General features: G+C 46.0%; 1 protein-coding gene across 4 annotated transcripts in view; it reads left to right on the plus strand.

The window, feature by feature from the left end:
* TMTC4 (transmembrane O-mannosyltransferase targeting cadherins 4) overlaps positions 1-19,268 on the plus strand; it is a 58,309-nt gene that overhangs the window by 29,659 nt on the left and 9,382 nt on the right. For 3 of the 4 annotated variants that reach the window (XM_070471446.1, XM_020898606.2, XM_070471445.1), the window contains exons 6-14: positions 890-990; positions 4,133-4,225; positions 4,455-4,619; positions 6,027-6,229; positions 7,757-7,928; positions 8,018-8,149; positions 13,735-13,814; positions 13,985-14,092; positions 14,184-14,325. In XM_070471446.1, the coding sequence (XP_070327547.1) occupies positions 890-990; positions 4,133-4,225; positions 4,455-4,619; positions 6,027-6,229; positions 7,757-7,928; positions 8,018-8,149; positions 13,735-13,814; positions 13,985-14,092; positions 14,184-14,325 (1,196 nt within the window). The remainder of the gene's footprint in view (positions 1-889; positions 991-4,132; positions 4,226-4,454; positions 4,620-6,026; positions 6,230-7,756; positions 7,929-8,017; positions 8,150-13,734; positions 13,815-13,984; positions 14,093-14,183; positions 14,326-19,268) is intronic. The other variant, XM_020898607.2, reaches the window with a different exon arrangement.

The following is a 19,268-nucleotide window of genomic DNA, read 5'->3' on the forward strand; positions in this document are numbered from 1 at the left end:
TACTGGAGCCCAGCCACACCCAAGCCAAGCGGCTTGCTGCCGCGGTCACATTTCTGCTGAGGTTTTGGTTTCCTGTTGATGCTTGAGTATCCGTGCAGGTGAGCTCAGTGGTCCGGCATCCTTCAGAACTAGTCCACGCTGGTAGCAGAGCAGGTGTTCTTAAGGCATCTGGGGTTCAGAGAGCCCAGACTCCACCTAGAAGTGGTAGACACTCTCAGAGCAGTGCTGGACCCCGACTCCGGGAGTTGTAGAGATTCTCAGAGCAGAGGGGGGTAGCCAGATGCAGCGTCTACACCACCCGTGCGAGTCCTCGGCACAAGCTGTCAGAACGGCCTGTTAGGTGACTGGCGGGCTGGGAAGAAGGACCTCGCCCCTGGGAACTCTGCCTTGAGATGTCTTTGTACCAGGGCTGCATTGCAGTGCCTCCTGAAGGCTCTGGGCTCCTGCTGGGGGACCTGGAGGAGGGGGTGTGTGTGCCATATAGAAAGTGAAAGTGTTAGTCGCTCAATCATATCTTGAGTCACGAAAAAAGTCCAAAACGTCCAGCTCCTTCCGACCCCATGGACTATAGCCTGCCAGGCTCCTCTGTCCATGGACTCCTCCAGGCTAGAGTACGGCAGTGGGTTGCCATGCCCTCCTCCAGGGGATCTTCCCAACCCAGGGATCAAACCCGGGTCTCCTGCATTGCAGGCAGATTCTCCACCTGCTGAGCTACACCATCTAACCAGCAATGCGGATCTAACTCACTGGCCCACAGAGAAATGCCATTCAAGACCAAAGTGTTTTTAAACGGTGACTGTGTAAGGTGCATGCTGAGAATTTGAGTTCCCAGGGCTCCCAAGACTGAGCTGAGCTGAATGACTGTGCGTTTGTTGTTTCTCCTGGTCGGCAGCTAACAGGGAGAAGACCCACTCCACGTTCTGGGTGTTGCTGAGCATCCTCCTGGGAGCAGTGGCCATGCTATGCAAAGAGCAAGGGATCACTGTGCTGGTAAGACCCCGGGTGCTTCCAGGGGCTGCTCTCCCTACGCCCGTCTCCCTCCTGCAAAGACCCCTTGCGCTGTCTTCGCACGGGGGCCTGTGCGTCCCCCCTCTGCACCCCTGTTGCAGTCTTCAGCCTAGCCCTCTCTGGACCGATTACATGTGCCACCACGCTCCTGGTGGTTCAGGTGGGAACTGCCTGTCTTGGGTGACTCTCATTAGAGCCGGTGGACACGGAGAGGGGACAGCTCTGAAGAGCAGGTGACTGGCCCCCGTGGAGAGGTCCTGGAGAAAAGGAAGAGTGTTGTGGGGTGCTTTCGTGTTTCAGCAGTCCTAAGTACAGCCGTGTTGTGGCCCTACCGCTGTTTCTGGTCCTGATTACCAAGCATTGATGTGTGTTATGTGATATTTGTCTTTGTCCGGAAATGTCAGGGAGGACAGGAGAGGGCTCCGAAGGGTCCAGGTGTGCGCCCCCTATGTCTGATCTGAGTAGAAGCCCCTGGAAGGGAGAGGCGTGGAAATGCACTCTTTTCCTCTGTTCTAGCTAATTTTCTGCCTTACGTTATCAGAGGGAAACTGAGACATTAGAGATGTGAAGAGAGGTAGACAAATGGAAAACAGAGATGTGGGGTGTGCGGGGCCCATACAGGAAGCCGTGGCAAAGGATCTTCCTTTCCCAGGTCTAAGCTCTTTGGGGCTGGACACCAGTCAAGGCAAAGATAAATGGTTTTATTGGATTCGATCCACATGATTAAGGTCAGCTAGCTAGGAAACGGTATAGAAAGAATTACTGTGCAAAGATACTAGAACCTCATGAGTTACTTTTTTAAAAGTTTGCTCTAAGCCACTGACTCTGAACCTTGGCATTATTGGCATTTGAGGCTGAATCATTCTTTCTTTGGGGCATGTCCTGTGCACTGTAAGGTATTTGGCAACATCCCTGGTCTCCCACTAGATGCCAGAAGGACACCCCGTCCCTCAGTGTGACAACCTCAAATGTCTCCAGACATTGCCAAGCACACCCCCCTGGTAGGGGGTGAAAATCATTCTGTGAGAACTGCCGTCCTGAAGTCTTGCTTGTCTCAAAGTATGGCTTGAGGACCAGTGGCGTTGACACCATCTGGGAGCTTATTTAGAGATTTAGGGTCTCAGACCCCCACCGCAGGCCTGCTGAATCAGCGCCTCCATTTCACAAGGCTCCCAGGTGACTACCACCTCCGTTAAGAAGAGCGCTAAAAAATTCGGTTGAATTTTCATGCAGATACGGTCATGTTGAGCAGGTTTCCAGAAGTCTGACTAGAATGTGGCCATTTTGATGATGGATTTAAATGGGAAGGGAGAGAGAGTGCCAGACTGGTGTCTGAGACTGAGAGTGCTCAGTCCTCATGACAGCCTGACCGTGTCACCTCTGGGTGACTGTCCTATAGCTCACAGGCAGAAGAACACATGGCATAAGAAGACAACGCCGCTCAACAGGGAGCTTCCTGCCTTCTAGAAAATGGTTCACACCCAGGCAGAAATGATCCTCTCTGACCCAGTAAAATCATGCATCACACGGGTGAATAAAATGAGCATTCTGTGAAGTGATTAACCCAGCGCTGGCCCGTGTACTGGATAATTAATGGCTCCCAGCATGTATGGGAGGGGGCTGAGGAGAGATGTCACCCTTGCGCTGAAAACCACAAATTACCACTGGCTTCTGACAACTTACGATCGATCGTCTTTGCCAGGAAGCTCTGTGTTCGAAGGCCCCACATCTTCAAAGGGCAGCTTGAACCATCCACACAGTGTATGTTCTGACCGCTCTGCCTGGTTCCAACAGGGGGTTCAGCTGCATAGCGTTCTCTACAGCACCCACGTTTATGGAAAGTCCACTGCAGGGTAAAGGGTGGAGTCCAAGACTAGATGAGCCTCCGCTTGTAAGCACAGGCGTCAGAGCTTTAAGAACAGCCATATCTACTAGAAAGGACCTATGGTGATGCTGCTGGAAGCTGTTAGCATCAGTGCAGCTGCAATATCACACATCCAAGGGCCAGGGGTTTTGCATACTTGGAATTACTGGTCATCCCAATAAAAGTCTTGGGCAGAGGTGGCCATCCTCCACACAGTGGGGCTCTGCCGTCCTCAGGGTGCGGTTTCCAGTGCCACTCCAGACACCTCCATCATCTCCTCCACAGCCAGCTGGATGGGAAACCCAGGGTGGCACGTGCTCTGGTCTGTGACCAAACCTCCAAGAGCTGCGGTATTGCTTCTGCCCACATCCCATTGACTGGAACTCAGTCACATGACCGCACTCCCCTGCGGGGCTGGCTGCGTGCCGGGCAGGAAGGGAGAGCTGGTGGGTGACCAAGAGTCTGAGTCTGGGATGTCTCTGCAGCCCCACAGAGTCTGTATGTTCTGTCCCCTCTCTTCCAGGGCATATGCCCTCATCAGGCAGCTCCCCAGGTTCCTGAAGTGTAATTACTTACATGGCTGGGTTTTCAAGATTGCTGGCTGCCTTATCATCTTAGGCATGGCCACTGCACCGGTTTTGGCTCTGCTACAACTCCAGGACTGTTTTAGGGGTAAAAAATGAAAGGGGGGCCTCTGCGGAACTTCTCCAGGAACCCCAAGGCTCTAGCTCTCCTTCATCTTATCATACTCTTGTATGCAGGCTATGAAACTGTGACTAACAGGGGATTTACTAGATGACAAATCTGATGGGACTTTCTTGGTAGTCCAGGGGTAAAGAATCAGCCTGCCAATGCACAGGACACAGGTTCGATCCCTGGTCCGGGAAGATTCCACATGCTACAGGCAACTAAGCCTGTGCATCACAACTATTGAGCCTGTGCTCTGCAACGAGAGAAGCCAGCGCAATGAGGAGCCCACACACTGCAACTCACCACAACTAAAGAAAACCTGTGCGTAGCATCAAAGACCCAGTGCAACCAAGAATTAAAGAAATAAAGAAGTAAATTTGATGCAAATATCATGAGCTAATTTCATAGAAACAGTAGGATTTGTTTTGTTTTTAGAGCTTAAGAGATTATCTACGGTGATCTAATCCAGGACATTTCTCGTCTAAATTCAGCAATAGAATTGTGACGTATCCTGGCTACCTGATCAGAGTTAGGCTGTCCCAAGGCTGATTCCTTGCTTTGCTTTTTTAGGGTCTCAATGCCGTCTTCGACATCTTGGTGATAGGCAAATTAAATGTCCTGGAAATTGTCCAGAAGTTCCTCCGTAAAGACAGATCATTAGAGGTGAGTATCTGCTTTTGTCTCCAGCCAAGACGTGGAAAATGTCACATACCCACTGGTTTAAAATACCATTTTCAAAGTACTTCTTGCAACTTTGAGTTCTAAAACAGGCAGCCTTTTAAAGCCCAGTGTCAGTGAGGTTCAGCCAGAATTGCTGCACGTTTATACCTGGCTTGGCCACACTTTTATTTGAAAAATCCTCAACACTGGGGGCCTTGCGCTATCCTTTCAGAGCCCTGGTGTGCTCCGGACGGGGGGCCTCCTCTTCAGAATGACCCTCCTGGCTTTTGGGGGAGCTGGGGTGCTGTACGTGCGCTGGAAGATCATGGGCACTGGCCCGCCCGCCTTCACCGAGGTGGACAACCCTGCCTCCTTCGCCGACAGCATGCTAGTCAGGGTGAGTCCCGCGTCCGTCCTCTGCTGGGTCATCTTTGCCCACCAGATCCCCAGGTCTTCCCTCCCTCCTCCTCCTCACCTCCCTCCCCAACATACCCACAAAAGCCCCTGTTAATCAGAATACCTCCACAGGTATTTCCATTCACTGAGGACGTTCTAGGGTTAAACCAGGTTTTTATCAGGGCTTTGAGAGGGTATAAACTCTTTGCATTTCCTTGTGACTCAGACGGTAAAAAAATCTGCCTGCAGTGCAGGAGACTGAGGTTCGATCCCTGGGTCAGGAAGATCCCCTGGAGAAGGAAATGGCAACCCACTCCAGAATCCTTGCCTGGAGAATTCCATGGACCAAGGAGCCCAGTGGGCTACAGTCCATGGGATCACAAAGAGTCAGACACAGACTGAGCAACTACTATTTTCACTTTCACTCTAAACAAAATCAAGAGGAAAGGTTTAGAAAATGTCCTATTTCTTGCCAGACTCCTTAAATTGTCCCCTAACCTACTTTTGGTATAATGGAAATTGACGTGTTGAGGTTAAGATAAAATATAACATATTGACGGTGTCTTTTTTTTCTTTAACACAACTTTTTAAAAGTGTTTTGTTTATTTTTGGCTGCGCTGAGTCTTTGTTGTTTTGTGCAGGCTTTCTCTAGTTGCAGCAAGCCGGGGCTACTCTCTAGTTGGGTGCCCGGGCTTCTCATTTTGGTGGTTTCTCTCGTGACGGAGCCCCGGCTGTAAGTGCGCAGGCTTCAGTAACTGCGCAGGCTTCATTGCTCCGAGGCATGTGGGATCTTCCCAGACAAGGGATCGAACCCGTGTCCCCTGCATTGGCAGGTGGATTCTTACCTACTGTACCACCAGGGAAGTCCCTACTGGTGGTGTCTTTAAAAGTCTTAACGCCATCCAGACTTTCTTGTCAAGGTTTGCTTCTTCTGAAGGCAAGGGTGTCTTAGCTGTGCATTTCATACAAACGGAAATCAAAGACCATAGAACCCCATGCTTATATTATCAGGCACATGGGTGACCTCTGGACCACAGATTTCCTGGGTCACGGACTTGGGGCATCAGTGAGTAACTGGGATATAGTGTCCCCAGAAATATAACAAATGTAAAGCAGAGTCTGTTGGCTTTGCTGTATTTTTTATCTATTAAAAAAAAAAATCTCAATGCGTTTAGTCAACTGCACACTTCAGCCCAGTGCCCAGAGCAGAAAGTGGCAACATTTTGTTTTATATGGCTGGGCTCCTTGAGCAGAAACATGAAGGCCTCCAAAGGGAAGCTAGGCTATATATATGTGTATATATATACATACACACACACACACACACACACACACACACACACATATATTTTTTTTTTTTTCCCAAGTTCAGTATCAAATAAATGTTTGTTTTTCCTTTGACTGGCAGGCCATAAACTATAATTACTACTATTCATTGAATGCCTGGCTGCTGCTGTGCCCTTGGTGGCTGTGTTTTGATTGGTCGATGGGTTGCATCCCCCTCATTAAGTCCGTCGGGGACTGGAGGGTAATTGCTCTAGCAGCACTCTGGTTCTGCCTAATTGGCCTGATATGCCAAGCCCTGTGCTCTGAAGACAACCACAAGAGAAGGTAAGAGGCTGAGCTGAATTTTAACTTCCATACTGGGTGGAGTCCGAGCATGTTGCTAAATCCAGCACCGCAGATCATCATTAACGATTTTGTGCAAGTCCTGTCTAAGGACAGGTATTTCAGTACAGATGCACATGTCTGGGCAGGATGAGTTCTGTCCACTTGGAATCCATGGCTGGCTTCAGCTTGTGGGGAGTGGACTGGAGGGGGCGCCCAATGGCTGCTTCATCTGGCCCGCCCCCCGCCATGAAGTAGCATTTTGACATCCTTCTCGCCATAGGTGGTAAAGAGTAATTTATGGTCCAGACGGAGAGTGTAATTGATGTGTGTTGTGCCCGTCATTTCACAATTCCCCTTCAGAAAGCCCTGGTGGATGCGACATCGATGCCTTCTCTTGTTATTTGTACAAAATAAGCTGCCACCCCAAAGAGACTCTTACTTCTCACCAAAAAAAGCAGGGTGCGGGGGGAGGGAAGATTATTGAGAAAATAATTGGGAGAAAAACGTGTTTTGTGGAAGAGAAAACTATTTAAGATGATTTCCTTTAGGCATAAGTGTTTCTGGAATTAGATGAGTAATTTCTCAAAATAAATGCAGTTTTGAGTTTACCCTGTCCCTTCAATTGGTTCGTAATTCTAAAGGGTGACAAAGCTCTGTCCCAATTTGCTGTGCATGCGCCAGTAGGATTTTTCTAACACTATACGCACAGGTTTGTGGGAAGGAGCTATCAAATTTGACCAGGCTTCTTTTGTTTGGTTTTTAATTTTATTGGAGTGTAGTTTAGTTACAACGTTGTGTTTAGTTTCTGCTTTGCAGCAAAGTGGCTCAGTTTATACATATATGTGTTCTTTTCCGTATTCTCCATTACGATTTATTGCAGGATTTTGAATATAGTTCTGTGTGCTGTGCAGAAGGACCTTGTTGTTTGACCCAGCCTCTGATTCACCCACTTACATCATGTGGGACTCTGGGAATGCTTACCTGCTTCCACAAGTGTCCCATTGCTCTCAGCTTTCTTTTTGCTCAACTGAAATTTATGCTGGAGCATCCCCAAATGATACAAGTTTATTTCAGGTCTTGTAAAGTTTAAACTAGTTAAATGACATTACATCCTGTTAAATGTCAGGGGACTAAATCGGACTGACTGGGACCAATATCCCAATTAGCCCAATTGGGATATTGTAGGTGTTGAGCTATTTGACACCTACACAGTTTGAGGTATAGTTAGAAGCAGGCAAGTTTATAAGACTGCTCTAAGTAATCATTCTAACTTTATTTATGTGAATTTGAGGACTTCTAAAATTTATCCTCATGCTCGATGCTAAGTAGCCTTAGTAAGATTTTTCTGTCTTATCCTGATGGTACTAGGTTAGACCCTCTCTACTGATGCCTCCTCTTAACTGCTGGCATGAAAAAAAAAAAAGAAAAAAAAGGGAAGGGGCATCTTTATTGTGGATTTCATGTAGAATAGAATATTTTTCTTAAGAATTCTAAAAGTAGCCATTTTAACTACTTCTCATCTTCCAGGATCCTCACGCTGGGCCTGGGATTCCTCATTATCCCGTTTCTTCCTGCGAGTAACCTGTTCTTCCGAGTGGGCTTTGTGGTGGCTGAGAGGGTCTTGTACCTCCCCAGTGCCGGCTACTGCATGCTGCTGACGTTTGGACTCGCAGTGCTCAGTAAACATACCAAGAAAAAGGTATTGGCCCAGCGAGGTGGGCGCCGTTCTTGACCAAGACGATGGGTGGGTTTTACTAATGACATTTCCCGTGTCCCTCTCTTCTTAAGAAACTGATTGCCGCTCTCATCCTGGGAATTTTATTCCTAAACACGCTGAGATGCGTGGTTCGCAGCGGTGAGTGGCGGAGCGAAGACCAGCTTTTCCGAAGCGCCCTGTCTGTGTGCCCTCTCAATGCCAAGGTATGTTGGCTGCCACATTTTTAAGAAGTTCGACAACTGAGTGAGGAGAATCCAGAATATGACCTTGGTCATAGACTTGGAGGTTTTCTTTTTCATTCTTTTTTTTTTTTCTTAACACGATCTTGACAAAGCTTATTACAATTACACTTTAGCCAAAATAATTAAAAAGAAATCATTAAAACCAGACAGTGTCAGGGAAACAGCAGATTTCTTAAACACGTTTCTGCTCATCTTTCAGTTGGTCCGATTGTGGATCGGGTGGTGGCAGGGTGGGCAACTCCACGCATTCAGGCTCAGGTCTGGGGAGGCCCACAGTCAAACCTCTTAGAGCACACTTTTTGAAACATGCTCTCTGGCCTCCTCCAATCTATAACTGGAAGATGATAACACCTCCCAGTGGACAGCAGTTTGGTTTAGGAATTTAAAGGATGTTCTGTGGTGTGCGGTACGCACGTTTCCATCACCTGTGGCTTCTCTGCCTGGAATTGTTTTTGCCAGATTAGGTAAAAATAGAATGCATAGACTCTAAAATTGGGAGTGTTCTTGTTGACATGGTCTGGTAGGAATTTGTTTCACTTGTATCCTTGATGAACTCCATCTCTTCGCTTACCCAGCTGTGCATCTTTGGGCAAAACTGTTTTGAACATTGAACGCCCTTATCTGTAGCAAGGAGGGGGGCCATGGCTGTCCCCTGGGCTTGTCATGAGGCCTTCATGAACGTGGCCTCTGAAGTGCCCTGATGCGGTACTTAGAACACAGTAGGTGCTCAAGAAATACTTGTTTTCTTAGGCTCCTTTTAGTTTTGGCTGTCCCATTAAATGAAAAGAAGGGAATGATACTTGCTCAAAATGGGAAGCCAAGGAGCTAAGTGAGAATGTTTTCTCTTAGGGCTTCGGAGAAGGAAATGGCAACCCACTCCATCGTTCTTGCCTGAAGAATCCCAGGGACATTGGAGCCTGGTGGGCTGCCGTCTATGGGGTCACAGAGTCCGACACGACTGAAGTGACTTAGCAGTAGCAGGCAGGTGGCGCTAGTGGTGAAGAGCCCTCCTGCCAACCCAGGAGACATAAGAGACTTGGGGGTTCAATCCCTGGGTTAGGAACATACCCTGGAGGGATGGCATGGCGACCCACTCCAGTATTCTTGCCTGGAGAATCCCAGGGACAGAGGACCCTGGTGGGCTACAGTCCATAGGGTCTCAAAGAGTCAGACACGACTGAAGCGACTTAGCATGCATAGATCATTATGTGATTAATAATGGTGTCTTCTGGTGTCCTCAGGATCGGAACTTCCTCAGATGCCCAAAAGCCATCCTCTTTGGAGCAGGGGCAATAAAAGCACCATGAAGTTCTATCTCATTTCCACATTCTATGTTTAAGAGAAAGAAGTGATTTCAAGCAAAACTATATGAAGAAATCTAATGAATAGTTGATGTCTTACTGTGACCCTGGAGTGAAGGATAGTATCATTTAAAACGTGTTGACTCCCTGTTTATCTTTTCCTTGGTTTAAAAAAACTTGTTCATGTTCTATAGTTAAGAGGCTTAGATAAAAGAGTGAATTGCTTCAACCTTTTATTGTCGATTTGATTTGCTGACCTAGACATTTATGTTATGCTACTGAAAGTAAATCAGCCAGTGATTTAATTTCATAAATTTTAATAGATTTGCTTTGTTTTTACTTTTCTGTTTGAATAGCAGTAATTACCCCTTCTACTTATGTACTTCTTCCCCAGAAGGAACTCAGATTTCTTTGTAGAGGCTCTGCCATTAATTTCCATTATCCTCCCTCCAAGGTTTTTAGAGAGCGATTATTATGTTCTGTAATTTTCCAAATGGGAGAAACTGAAGCACAGAAAGATGGAGCTGACGGTGTCTGGGTCAGTAGCTCAGGTGGTAGGTAGATACCTGGGGCAGTGCTGCACCCAGGTTACCCTGGGGAACAAGCGGGGATGGGACCATGTGATGTGTGAGCCTACACAGTGTGAGTGATGTCATATATTACAGGCTACAAAACTCAGGGGGGCTGTGCAGACAGACAGGCACACAACTGTGTGTCTGTGTATGTAGTTTTCTCCTTTAAATTTAAAACATACACATAAGATCTCATCTTCAAAGTGTCAGCCGATAGTGACAAGCCTTTCCAGGAACATTTTTTAGTGATGCCATTCAGTATAGGGCTTCCCTGGTGGCTCAGAAGGTAAAGAATCTGCCTGCAATGCGGGAGACCTGGGTTCAATCCCTGGTTTGGGAAGATCCCCTGGAGGAGGGCATGGCAACCTGCTCCAGTATTCTTGCCTGGAGGATCCCTGTGGACAGAGGAGCCTGGCGGGCTGCAGTCCATGGGGTCATAAAAAGTCAGACACAACTGAGCAGCTAAGCACATTTAGTATGAGCAAGACAGAGTTGGTTTTTTGTTTGTTTGTTTTGGGGTTTTTGTTGTTGTTTTACTTGGCACTATTAAATTGAAGTGTATTAAAACTATCTACACTTTTTTTTTTGGGCAGGGGGGGAAAGCTAGGTTGATTTCAGGGAAGAGATCTCCTTTAGGATGATTTCATTTGACTCTATTGCAGGAGAGTGCAGCATTTGCTGCACTCGTTCCACTTTCCATCCTTTGACTGTTAACTTAGCAGTTGGCAACTGTGCTGCCAACCAGGCCCAGATTTACAGAGGCGACTCGGTGCCGAGCCTGGTCGGGCATTGGAATTACCCACAGTGCCTTGCATCTGGTAAGAACTCAATGTTAGTGATTGAATTGAGCCAAACAGAAATTAAATTCCTACTATGGATGAGATACCAAGTATCTGATTATACTGCAGCCATTCTTCGTTTCCGAGGCCTGAAAGTATGTGGCGTTTTATATCAATCCTGGGATGCAATGCTAAGTTTGTTTAGCAATGAAAGGGATCATTTACCACAATGAGGTATTCCCTTAAGGATGAGGCAGGATGGGTGATAGGACTTTTACGTGTTTAAAACATTTTAACATCAAGTGTTGACAGAAAATTTGAAACCGTGGTTTTAGCACTGTGTTGAATGCATAGTTACATGTCCTTGACTGTGGGTCTTATCTGTGGCTTCTGTGCTGGTTCGTTGCCTTGGCGTATGAATCACAAAGGCTGGAGGGGAGGGTCAAGGATCAACAGGCTTTTTCAGTCCTTTACATTCCATGGAAACAAAAATCATTCTTTAAACTCTATTTTAAGTAAACTGTTTCTGAGCATTTTGCTTTGGTTTTTCAAGTGGGTTTTCTGTTCAAATATTTCCCTGCATATAACCCATAGGATAAGACTGGCCTCTGGGTAAGCCTGTTCTCTAGTCGTAATTATGGGCCAATTGCCTTCTAGGGGGCTCTCTGATCTTTAACTGGTTCCACTGACTGCACTGCAGTCTGATTCTGCAGAGGTGCCCTCCTCCCTCCGCTGATCTCCTGGTCTGTGGCTTCGGGTCTAACAGAACAGTGGCTCTACTGCAGAGGGCAGTTCAGCTCTTTGTCTGAGCATTTGATTGAGAAAAGAGAATTTCCCAGGAAGTGGCAGGAGCTCGCTGAGTTGAAGTCTGTGTAGGAGCTGTGTTTGTATTCTGGAGACCACAGGCACGTCCACATTCACAGGTTGGAGTCTCCCTTCGTGTGCGGGACAGGAGTGAAGTTAACACTTCCAGGCTGGGGCTGAGACAAGCACAAAATCAAACCATTTAGAATGCACTTTTCCAAACCCATGATCCAGCCATAGCCTCCTCCAAGCTGTAACTTGAAGATGGTAATACCTATGGATAGACAGTAATTTGGTTCGGGGAGTTTAAATTATATAGTGTGCTGCACAATATTACACATTTCTGTCACCCATGATTTTCCTGTTTTGTGATTCCTTGTGTCTGAGGAAGTAAAAATAGAAATATAGACTTTAAAATTGGGAGTTAAAAAACAAATCTCTGCTACATGTGTGCTTAAAGAATATTGCACTGTTCTATACCCTTCTAGAAATATTAGTATATTTTGAAGAAGATTGATAAGGCAAGATGTGGGTATACTTTTAGAAGGGGTTTTGAATGTTCAGATATAATGCTACTAGACTGTATACAAACCATTATTGTAATTCACCATATGTCAGTCCATTGTCATTGTTCAGTTGCTAAGTTGTGTCCTACTCTTTGTGACCCCATGGACTGCAGCACACCAGACTCTTCTGTCCTCCACTGTCTCCTGGAGTTTGCTCAAAATCATGTCCATTGAATGAATCAATGATGCTATCTAACCATCTCATCCTCTGCTTCCCCCACCCCCAACTCTTTGCAACCAATCCCTTTGCCACCTTGTGAACTGGGACCCACTAGGGTCCTCACCGTGGGATTCTCCTGGCAGGAATACCAGAGTGGGTTGGAATTTTCTCCTTCAGGAGATCTTCCCAACCCAGGGATTGAACCTGTGTCTCTTGCATGGACAGGAGGATGCTTTACAACTGAGCCACCTTGGAAACCCTTACATCAGTCCACTAGGGCTACCATAGCAAAATACCGTGGACTGCGTGGCATAAAACAACAGAATTTTATTTTCTCACCGCTCTGGAGGCCAGAAGTCCAAGACCAAGGCATCAGAAGGGCTGGTTTCTCCTGAGGCCTTTGTCCTTGGCTCACGGACTCCTTGCTAAACCCTCACGTGGTCTTCCTGTGGTCTCTCCTCTGTGTGTGGGCATCCCTCGTGTTTCATTGTATGTCGCCATTTCCTCCTCTTCTAAGGACACCATTCAGATTGGATCAGGGCCCCAAGAAGCTCGTTTCATCTTAAGGACCTCTTTAAAGACCCCGCCTTTCAATTCAGTCACATTTTGGGGTACTAGTGGCTAGGACTGCAACATGAGTTTTGTGGTACAATGATGCCGCCCTTAACACCCCAAAGAAACATTATCTTACCTGAAGAGAAATAGCAGGGTGAGTGAGTGGGTCTAGAAATTGCCTTGAGCAGCCAGCCCGTCTTTGCCTGGCCCCCTCAAAAATGGGTGTGATGCAGGGAGAAGAAACATAGGCTTTGGAGCCTCAGTTGAAATCCAGCACCACAGCTTTGGGTAAGACGCTCAGTGACGCCAAAGCAGCGCGTCAGCACCCACCAGCCGCCAGGGTTACTGTCATTAGCATCACACAGCACTCACCCAGGTGGGTATGTTTCTGTAGCATCATCTCCTCTGAGGCTTCTGTTAGCCTTTACATTGTACACCTCCAAAGGGAACATTTGATGATGGAGAAATACTTTTGATGGGTTTCCCTGGTGGCTCAGCAGTAAAGAATCCACCTGCCAATGCAGGAAGGAGATGCAGGAGACATGGGTTCAGTTCCTGGGTCAGGAAGATCGCCCAGAGAAGGAAATGGTAACCCACTCCAGTGTTCCTGCCTGGGAAATCTCATGGATGGAGGAGCCTGGTGGGCTACAGTGGGGTGAGCAACCATGGAGTCGCCAAAAAGTTGAACACAACGGAGCAACTAAACAACAACAACAATCCTTTGTTTTCAGTTAGAAGGTATGATGGGCCTCTCAGGTCAGAACAAAGAAGCCTGACAGCTGCCAACCAAGTTTTTCCTCTCTTTTCAGGTTCACTACAACGTTGGCAAAAACCTGGCTGATAAAGGCAATCAGACTGCGGCCATCAGATACTACCGGGAAGCAGTGAGGTACTGCAAGCGGCTTATCTCGCAGAAGACATGCCATTTTTACTGTATCCATGTCTTATTGTAACTTTCTAGTGCTAAAAACCTGTCCCCACGAGGACCCCAACTTTAGGTTTGCCAGTGCCTGAGAACTGGGTGAAGACTGCGGGCCTGGTTTCTCTCTCCACTTCCAGATTAAATCCCAAGTATGTCCATGCCATGAATAATCTGGGAAACATCCTGAAAGAAAGGAACGAGCTTCAGGAAGCGGAGGAGCTGCTTTCTTTGGCTGTACAGATACAGTAAGTGTCCTCTTATAATTGTGTTCACGGCGAGGATGGGCACCCCTGTCTCCTGGGGGCTGATGCTTTCTTTTCCTCATTCACCTTCCAGGCCAGACTTTGCTGCCGCATGGATGAATTTAGGCATCGTACAAAACAGCCTGAAGCGGTTCCAAGCTGCTGAGCAAAGTTACCGGACGGCGATCAAGCACCGGAGGAAATACCCAGATTGTTACTACAACCTGGGGCGTTTGGTAAGCTTACCCAACCTTTGGTAAGGTTCCTGTGGCTGCGGAAGAAAAGCATGGTTTTGTTTCCCTCTTTATACCGTTATCATTGTAATGTCTGTTTGGTACTTGCCCTCTTAGTGAAGTGAAAGTCGCTCAGTCATGTCCGACTCTTTGTGATTCCATGGACTATACAGTCCATGTGATTCTCCAGGCCAGAATACTGGAGTGGTTAGCCTTTCCCGTCTCCAGGGAATCTTCCCAACCCAGGGATGGAACCCAGGTCTCCCGCATTGCAGGCAGATTCTTTATGTAGCACTATATCATAGGTACTTTGGGGGAAAACAGAGATTGATCAGGAAGAACCTAGTCCAGCCTTATAGGATTGACCGTCACCAGGCAGAAGAAAGTGATCAGGTCATTTAAAATATTTTATTCCTTCAGGTGGGATTTTAAAAGCAAAACTGATTAAATTCATTCAAGTGAAAAAAATAGAACGGGTGACTTCCCTGGTGGCCCAGTGGATAGGAATCCATCTGGCAGTGCAGGGGACATGGGTTTGATCCCTGGTCAGGGAAGATCTGACATGCCACAGGGCAGCTTGCTTAGTTGCCGCTTCTGCTGAGCCCTGAGCTCTAGAGCCCGGGAACCACAGCTACTGAAGCCCGCTCACCCGGGAGCCTGTGCTGGGCAACAGAAGGCATGGCAGTGAGAAGCCCACACTCACCGCAGCTAGAGAAAAGGCTTAGCATCAACAGAGACCCCGCACAGCCAAAAATAAATAAGTAATTTCTTTAAAAGACACTAAACAAAAAAATGAGAATAGTAACACCCATTCTTGCCCTCTACATCTTATGAAGTCCTTTCACGTACGTTTATCTCAGTTGAAGGCAGCTATTTGATTTCCTAATATGTGGGAGTTTTTTTAAAGCTCTAATTAGAGAGCAAGCCAACTCGAATTAGCCAAGTTTTAAGAGATCATAAAGGCAACAGGTTAAACTAAGGAGTAAATTACAATTTTTAAAGTCCTTTTGTGCCCTGTAAAACAGTGTTCCAAGGGGTTACTTCCTGATAAACATTGGCTCCTCTGTTTTTTAAAACACGGATAAAAACTGAAATTAAAAAAACAAACCCATAATGTGATTTCTGAGCTTTCCTTTTCTCCTGTCTCAAGGGATGGTTCCCTGTGTTTTTACAGGGAACCACCCCTCACCCCCATAAAAGAAAGCTCAGGAGCCCACAAAAGGGCTTTGAGATTATTTAATGGAAATTTTGGTTACTAACCCACTCCAGTATTCTTGCCTGAAAAATTCCGTGGACAGAGAACCCTGGTGGGCTACAGTCCATGGGTCACAAAGAGTCAGACACGACTGAGCGACTAACTCTCACACACTCAAACACACACATATTCTGGTCCTCTGTATTGTTTTCTTGGAGACGGGACAGACAATACAACTTCTCTGTAATGATATCAGTAAAGACCAGAAAATCCAATCACTTGTAACGCAGGGTAGATTCTTACAAAGTTCATGAAGTGAGAAGGAGGTCTGGAAACAAGTTGGCTGTTATCCAAATACCTGCCTTGGTGGTTATGGCAGAGATTACTGTTTACTGTGCCTATACCTGGACTTGCATTGACATGGTATTCTTGAGATCCACATGAATTCTTCTTTGTTTTTTTCCCCCCCCACTATGGTTTATTACAGAATATTGAATGTAGTTCCCTGTGCAGTACAAGAGGACCTTGTTGTTTACCCACTCTCTATATAATAGTTTGTATATGCTAGTTCCAAACTCCCAATCCGTTGCTCCCCCAGCCCCTGTTGAATTCTTTTTTTATTCCTTTTTATTCCTCTTTTTTGGAAGCAGCTCTTTTTTCTCATTATTGTTTGTGAAGTGAGTGTATCTGCCTGGAGTCCTGGGTTAATACTATAAAGCTCTAATACTTAGCAGTCTTCTTCCTTTCTGCAGTAGCTGCCAGTCGCTGCAATTCCTTGGGGTTTGGGAAATTGAGAATTTATGGTAAATGAGCCAAGTTAACGTTCAAAGAAAGGAAGATAGAATATAAACTAGAGGTTTCTAGCAATGTGCTCCAGGCCCTGGAACTCATCCGCACTCTCACGTAGATCATCTGTAGTCTTAACTGTATGAAGACCTTATGCCACTCTCTGTATATTGTTTACTAATTATGCTACCATGAAGTAATCTTCCTGCATTCTCTCCTGCCAACTGTTCTTGCTTATTTAAAGATTTTGTCCTCTATTGTGGTTTAATTATCTAGCTTTTGCCTGCTTGACAGCTTAAAAGCATTAAGAGCTTAATCTTTAAAAGCTCAACCAGTATATTTATATAATAGCAAATAATAAGGACTTAACGTAAGAGTTTCTGTTTGGGAAAAAAATCCTCCTTAGTCACTCTTTAGTAGTGGGGACAGAAATGTGTTTTGATGCCTGGATCCAGATAAGAAGGGAATATAATGCAGTTCTCATGTGACATAGGAAATGAGAAGGAGCTGGATTATTTGGGACCCTGGTCTCCTGCATTGCAGGCAGATTCTTTACAGTCTTAGTCACCAGGGAAGCCCTTATTTGGGACACATCACTGATATGAGACAACCGTGGTAATGGTGACTGGACACAGTTCATTGTGCAAAGACTGACTGTATCAATCAGGACCCATTCAGGAAAGCCAAAACCATACTAAGTATGTTAGAGAAGATTAAGTACAAGGAACGGGTTATGCATTTGTTGGAAAAACACTTGTGGAAAGATGATATTAACTCAGGGAGTAAAAGGAAACCACGTTGGGGTTAGGGGGACAAACGGGATGAGGTGGTGCCCCCAAAATTTAAGAGCTCATGGAAAGCAACACATCTCAGGAATTACCATCACCTGAAGACTGAGATGTGAGATGTGAGAGTTGGACTGTAAAGAAAGCTGAGCACTGAAGAATTGATGCTTTTGAACTGTGGTGTTGGAGAAGACTCTTGAGAGTCCCTTGGACTGCAAGGAGATCCAACCAGTCCATCCTAAAGGAAATCAGTCCTGAGTGTTCATTGGAAGGACTGATGCTGAAGCTGAAGCTCCAATGCTTTGGCTACCTAATGCCAAGAGCTGACTCCCTGGAAAAGACCCTGATGGTGGGAAAGATTGAAGGCAGGAAGAGAAAAGGATGACAGAGGATGAGATGGTTGGATGGCATCACCAACTCAGTGGACTTAAGTTTGAGTAAACTCCAGGAGCTGGTGATGGACAGGGAGGCCTGGCGTGCTGCAGTCCATGGGGTCGCAAAGAGTCGGGCACGACTGAGCAACTGAACTGAACTGAAGACTGAGATGGTGATAGAACAACCACAGTCCAGCCCTGGGACTGTGGAGGAGGGGACATGACCACTGTAGAGATGCTGCCAAGGATAATAAGGAAGGAGAAAGCAAGAATGGAGGACAGGGCTACTCCTTGTCCAACCATCTGATTATCACTTGTGACTCCTATTGGCAGAGACTTAACTGGGAGGAGCCAAGTAGCAAAGCACCCTGGGAAATGTAGTTTGCAGGGCATAGAAAGCTAAGCATAGAAGTATTAGGAAAATAATGTGCTCATTTACCTGTTTACTTTCTGGGTGAGTAGTTCTTGTGAAATCACCATTTTTCTCTGTTTCACTTAAAGTGCTTGTTCACTTTGTATAGCTGCTATAAAAGGCAAGTGTGTAAAAGTGTTAGTCGCTCAGTCGTGTCCACTCTTTGTGACCCCATGGACTATAGCCCACCAGGCTCCTCTGTCCACGGGATTTTTGATACAAGAATACTAGAGTTGGGTTGCCATTCCCTTCTCCAGGGGATCTTCCTGACCCAGGGATCAAAGCTGGGTCTCCTGCATTACAGGCAGATTTTATACTGTCTGAGCCAGTTCACGGCAAAATAAGAGTAAATGTTATCTGGTTCAGTCTGGTGTTATTCTTTAATAAATAGTAATAAATAATAAAATACGTAAAGAATGTTCATGTAATGAAGTTATGCTGGTTTTCCTGGGTGCTTTAGAACGAATGTCACTATGAATCTTGTCCATGTGACTCAAATGTATGTTACTTGCTAGAGAGAATTGACTGAGAAATCAATGGAATATCAAATATAAAGAGGAAATTAAATGTTGATATAACTGACTTCCCTGGTAGCTCAGACAGTGAAGCGTCTGCCTACAATGCGGGAGACCCAGATTTGATCCCTGGGTCAGAAGGATCCCCTGGAGAAGGAAATGGCAACCCACTCCAGTACTCTTGCTGGAAAATCCCTATGAGTCTTATCCATGTAACTCAAATGCGTCTTACTTGCTGAAGAGAATTGACTGAGAAATCAGTGAAATATCAAATATAAAGAAGAAATTAAATGTTGATATAATTAGGCAACCTAAATTATTAGAAGTTTTTTAACTTTACATATTTCCTCATTTAAGAGCTAAAGTACTTTAACTAGAGTTCCTGAGTCTCGTGGGAAATTTCAACATCTTTAGGAAATGGATATTCACAGATATTTCCATAATTCACTCAACATTTCTTTTTCTGGCATAATATGTCACCTATTTACTGTGTGGGTCACAGGGCAAGTCACAGTTTCTGTTGTCTAAGGAAAAGACAGACTTGATTGTAAATAAGGAAATAGCCTTAAATTCTGATAAATTGTCATCACGTGCACTTTGTTGCGGAGTTAAAGGAACCATGTTCATTCAGTTGAGATGTGCACTTGAACTGAATTAGAGAGGGCTAGGTAAAGAATCCGCCTGCAATGTGGGAGACCTGGGTTCAAGCTCGGGTGGGAAGATGCCCTGGAGAAGTCAATTTCTACCCACTCCAATATTCTGGCCTGGAGACTTCTGCGGACTGTATAGTCCACGGGGTTGCAAAGAGTAGACACAACTGAGTGACTTTCACTTTCAGAGAGAGCCAGAGGGTCACCTGCTACAAACTCCCATCACTTT

Source organism: Odocoileus virginianus, chromosome 8 (genome assembly GCF_023699985.2).
Source record: "Odocoileus virginianus isolate 20LAN1187 ecotype Illinois chromosome 8, Ovbor_1.2, whole genome shotgun sequence".
NCBI lineage: Eukaryota > Metazoa > Chordata > Mammalia > Artiodactyla > Cervidae > Odocoileus > Odocoileus virginianus.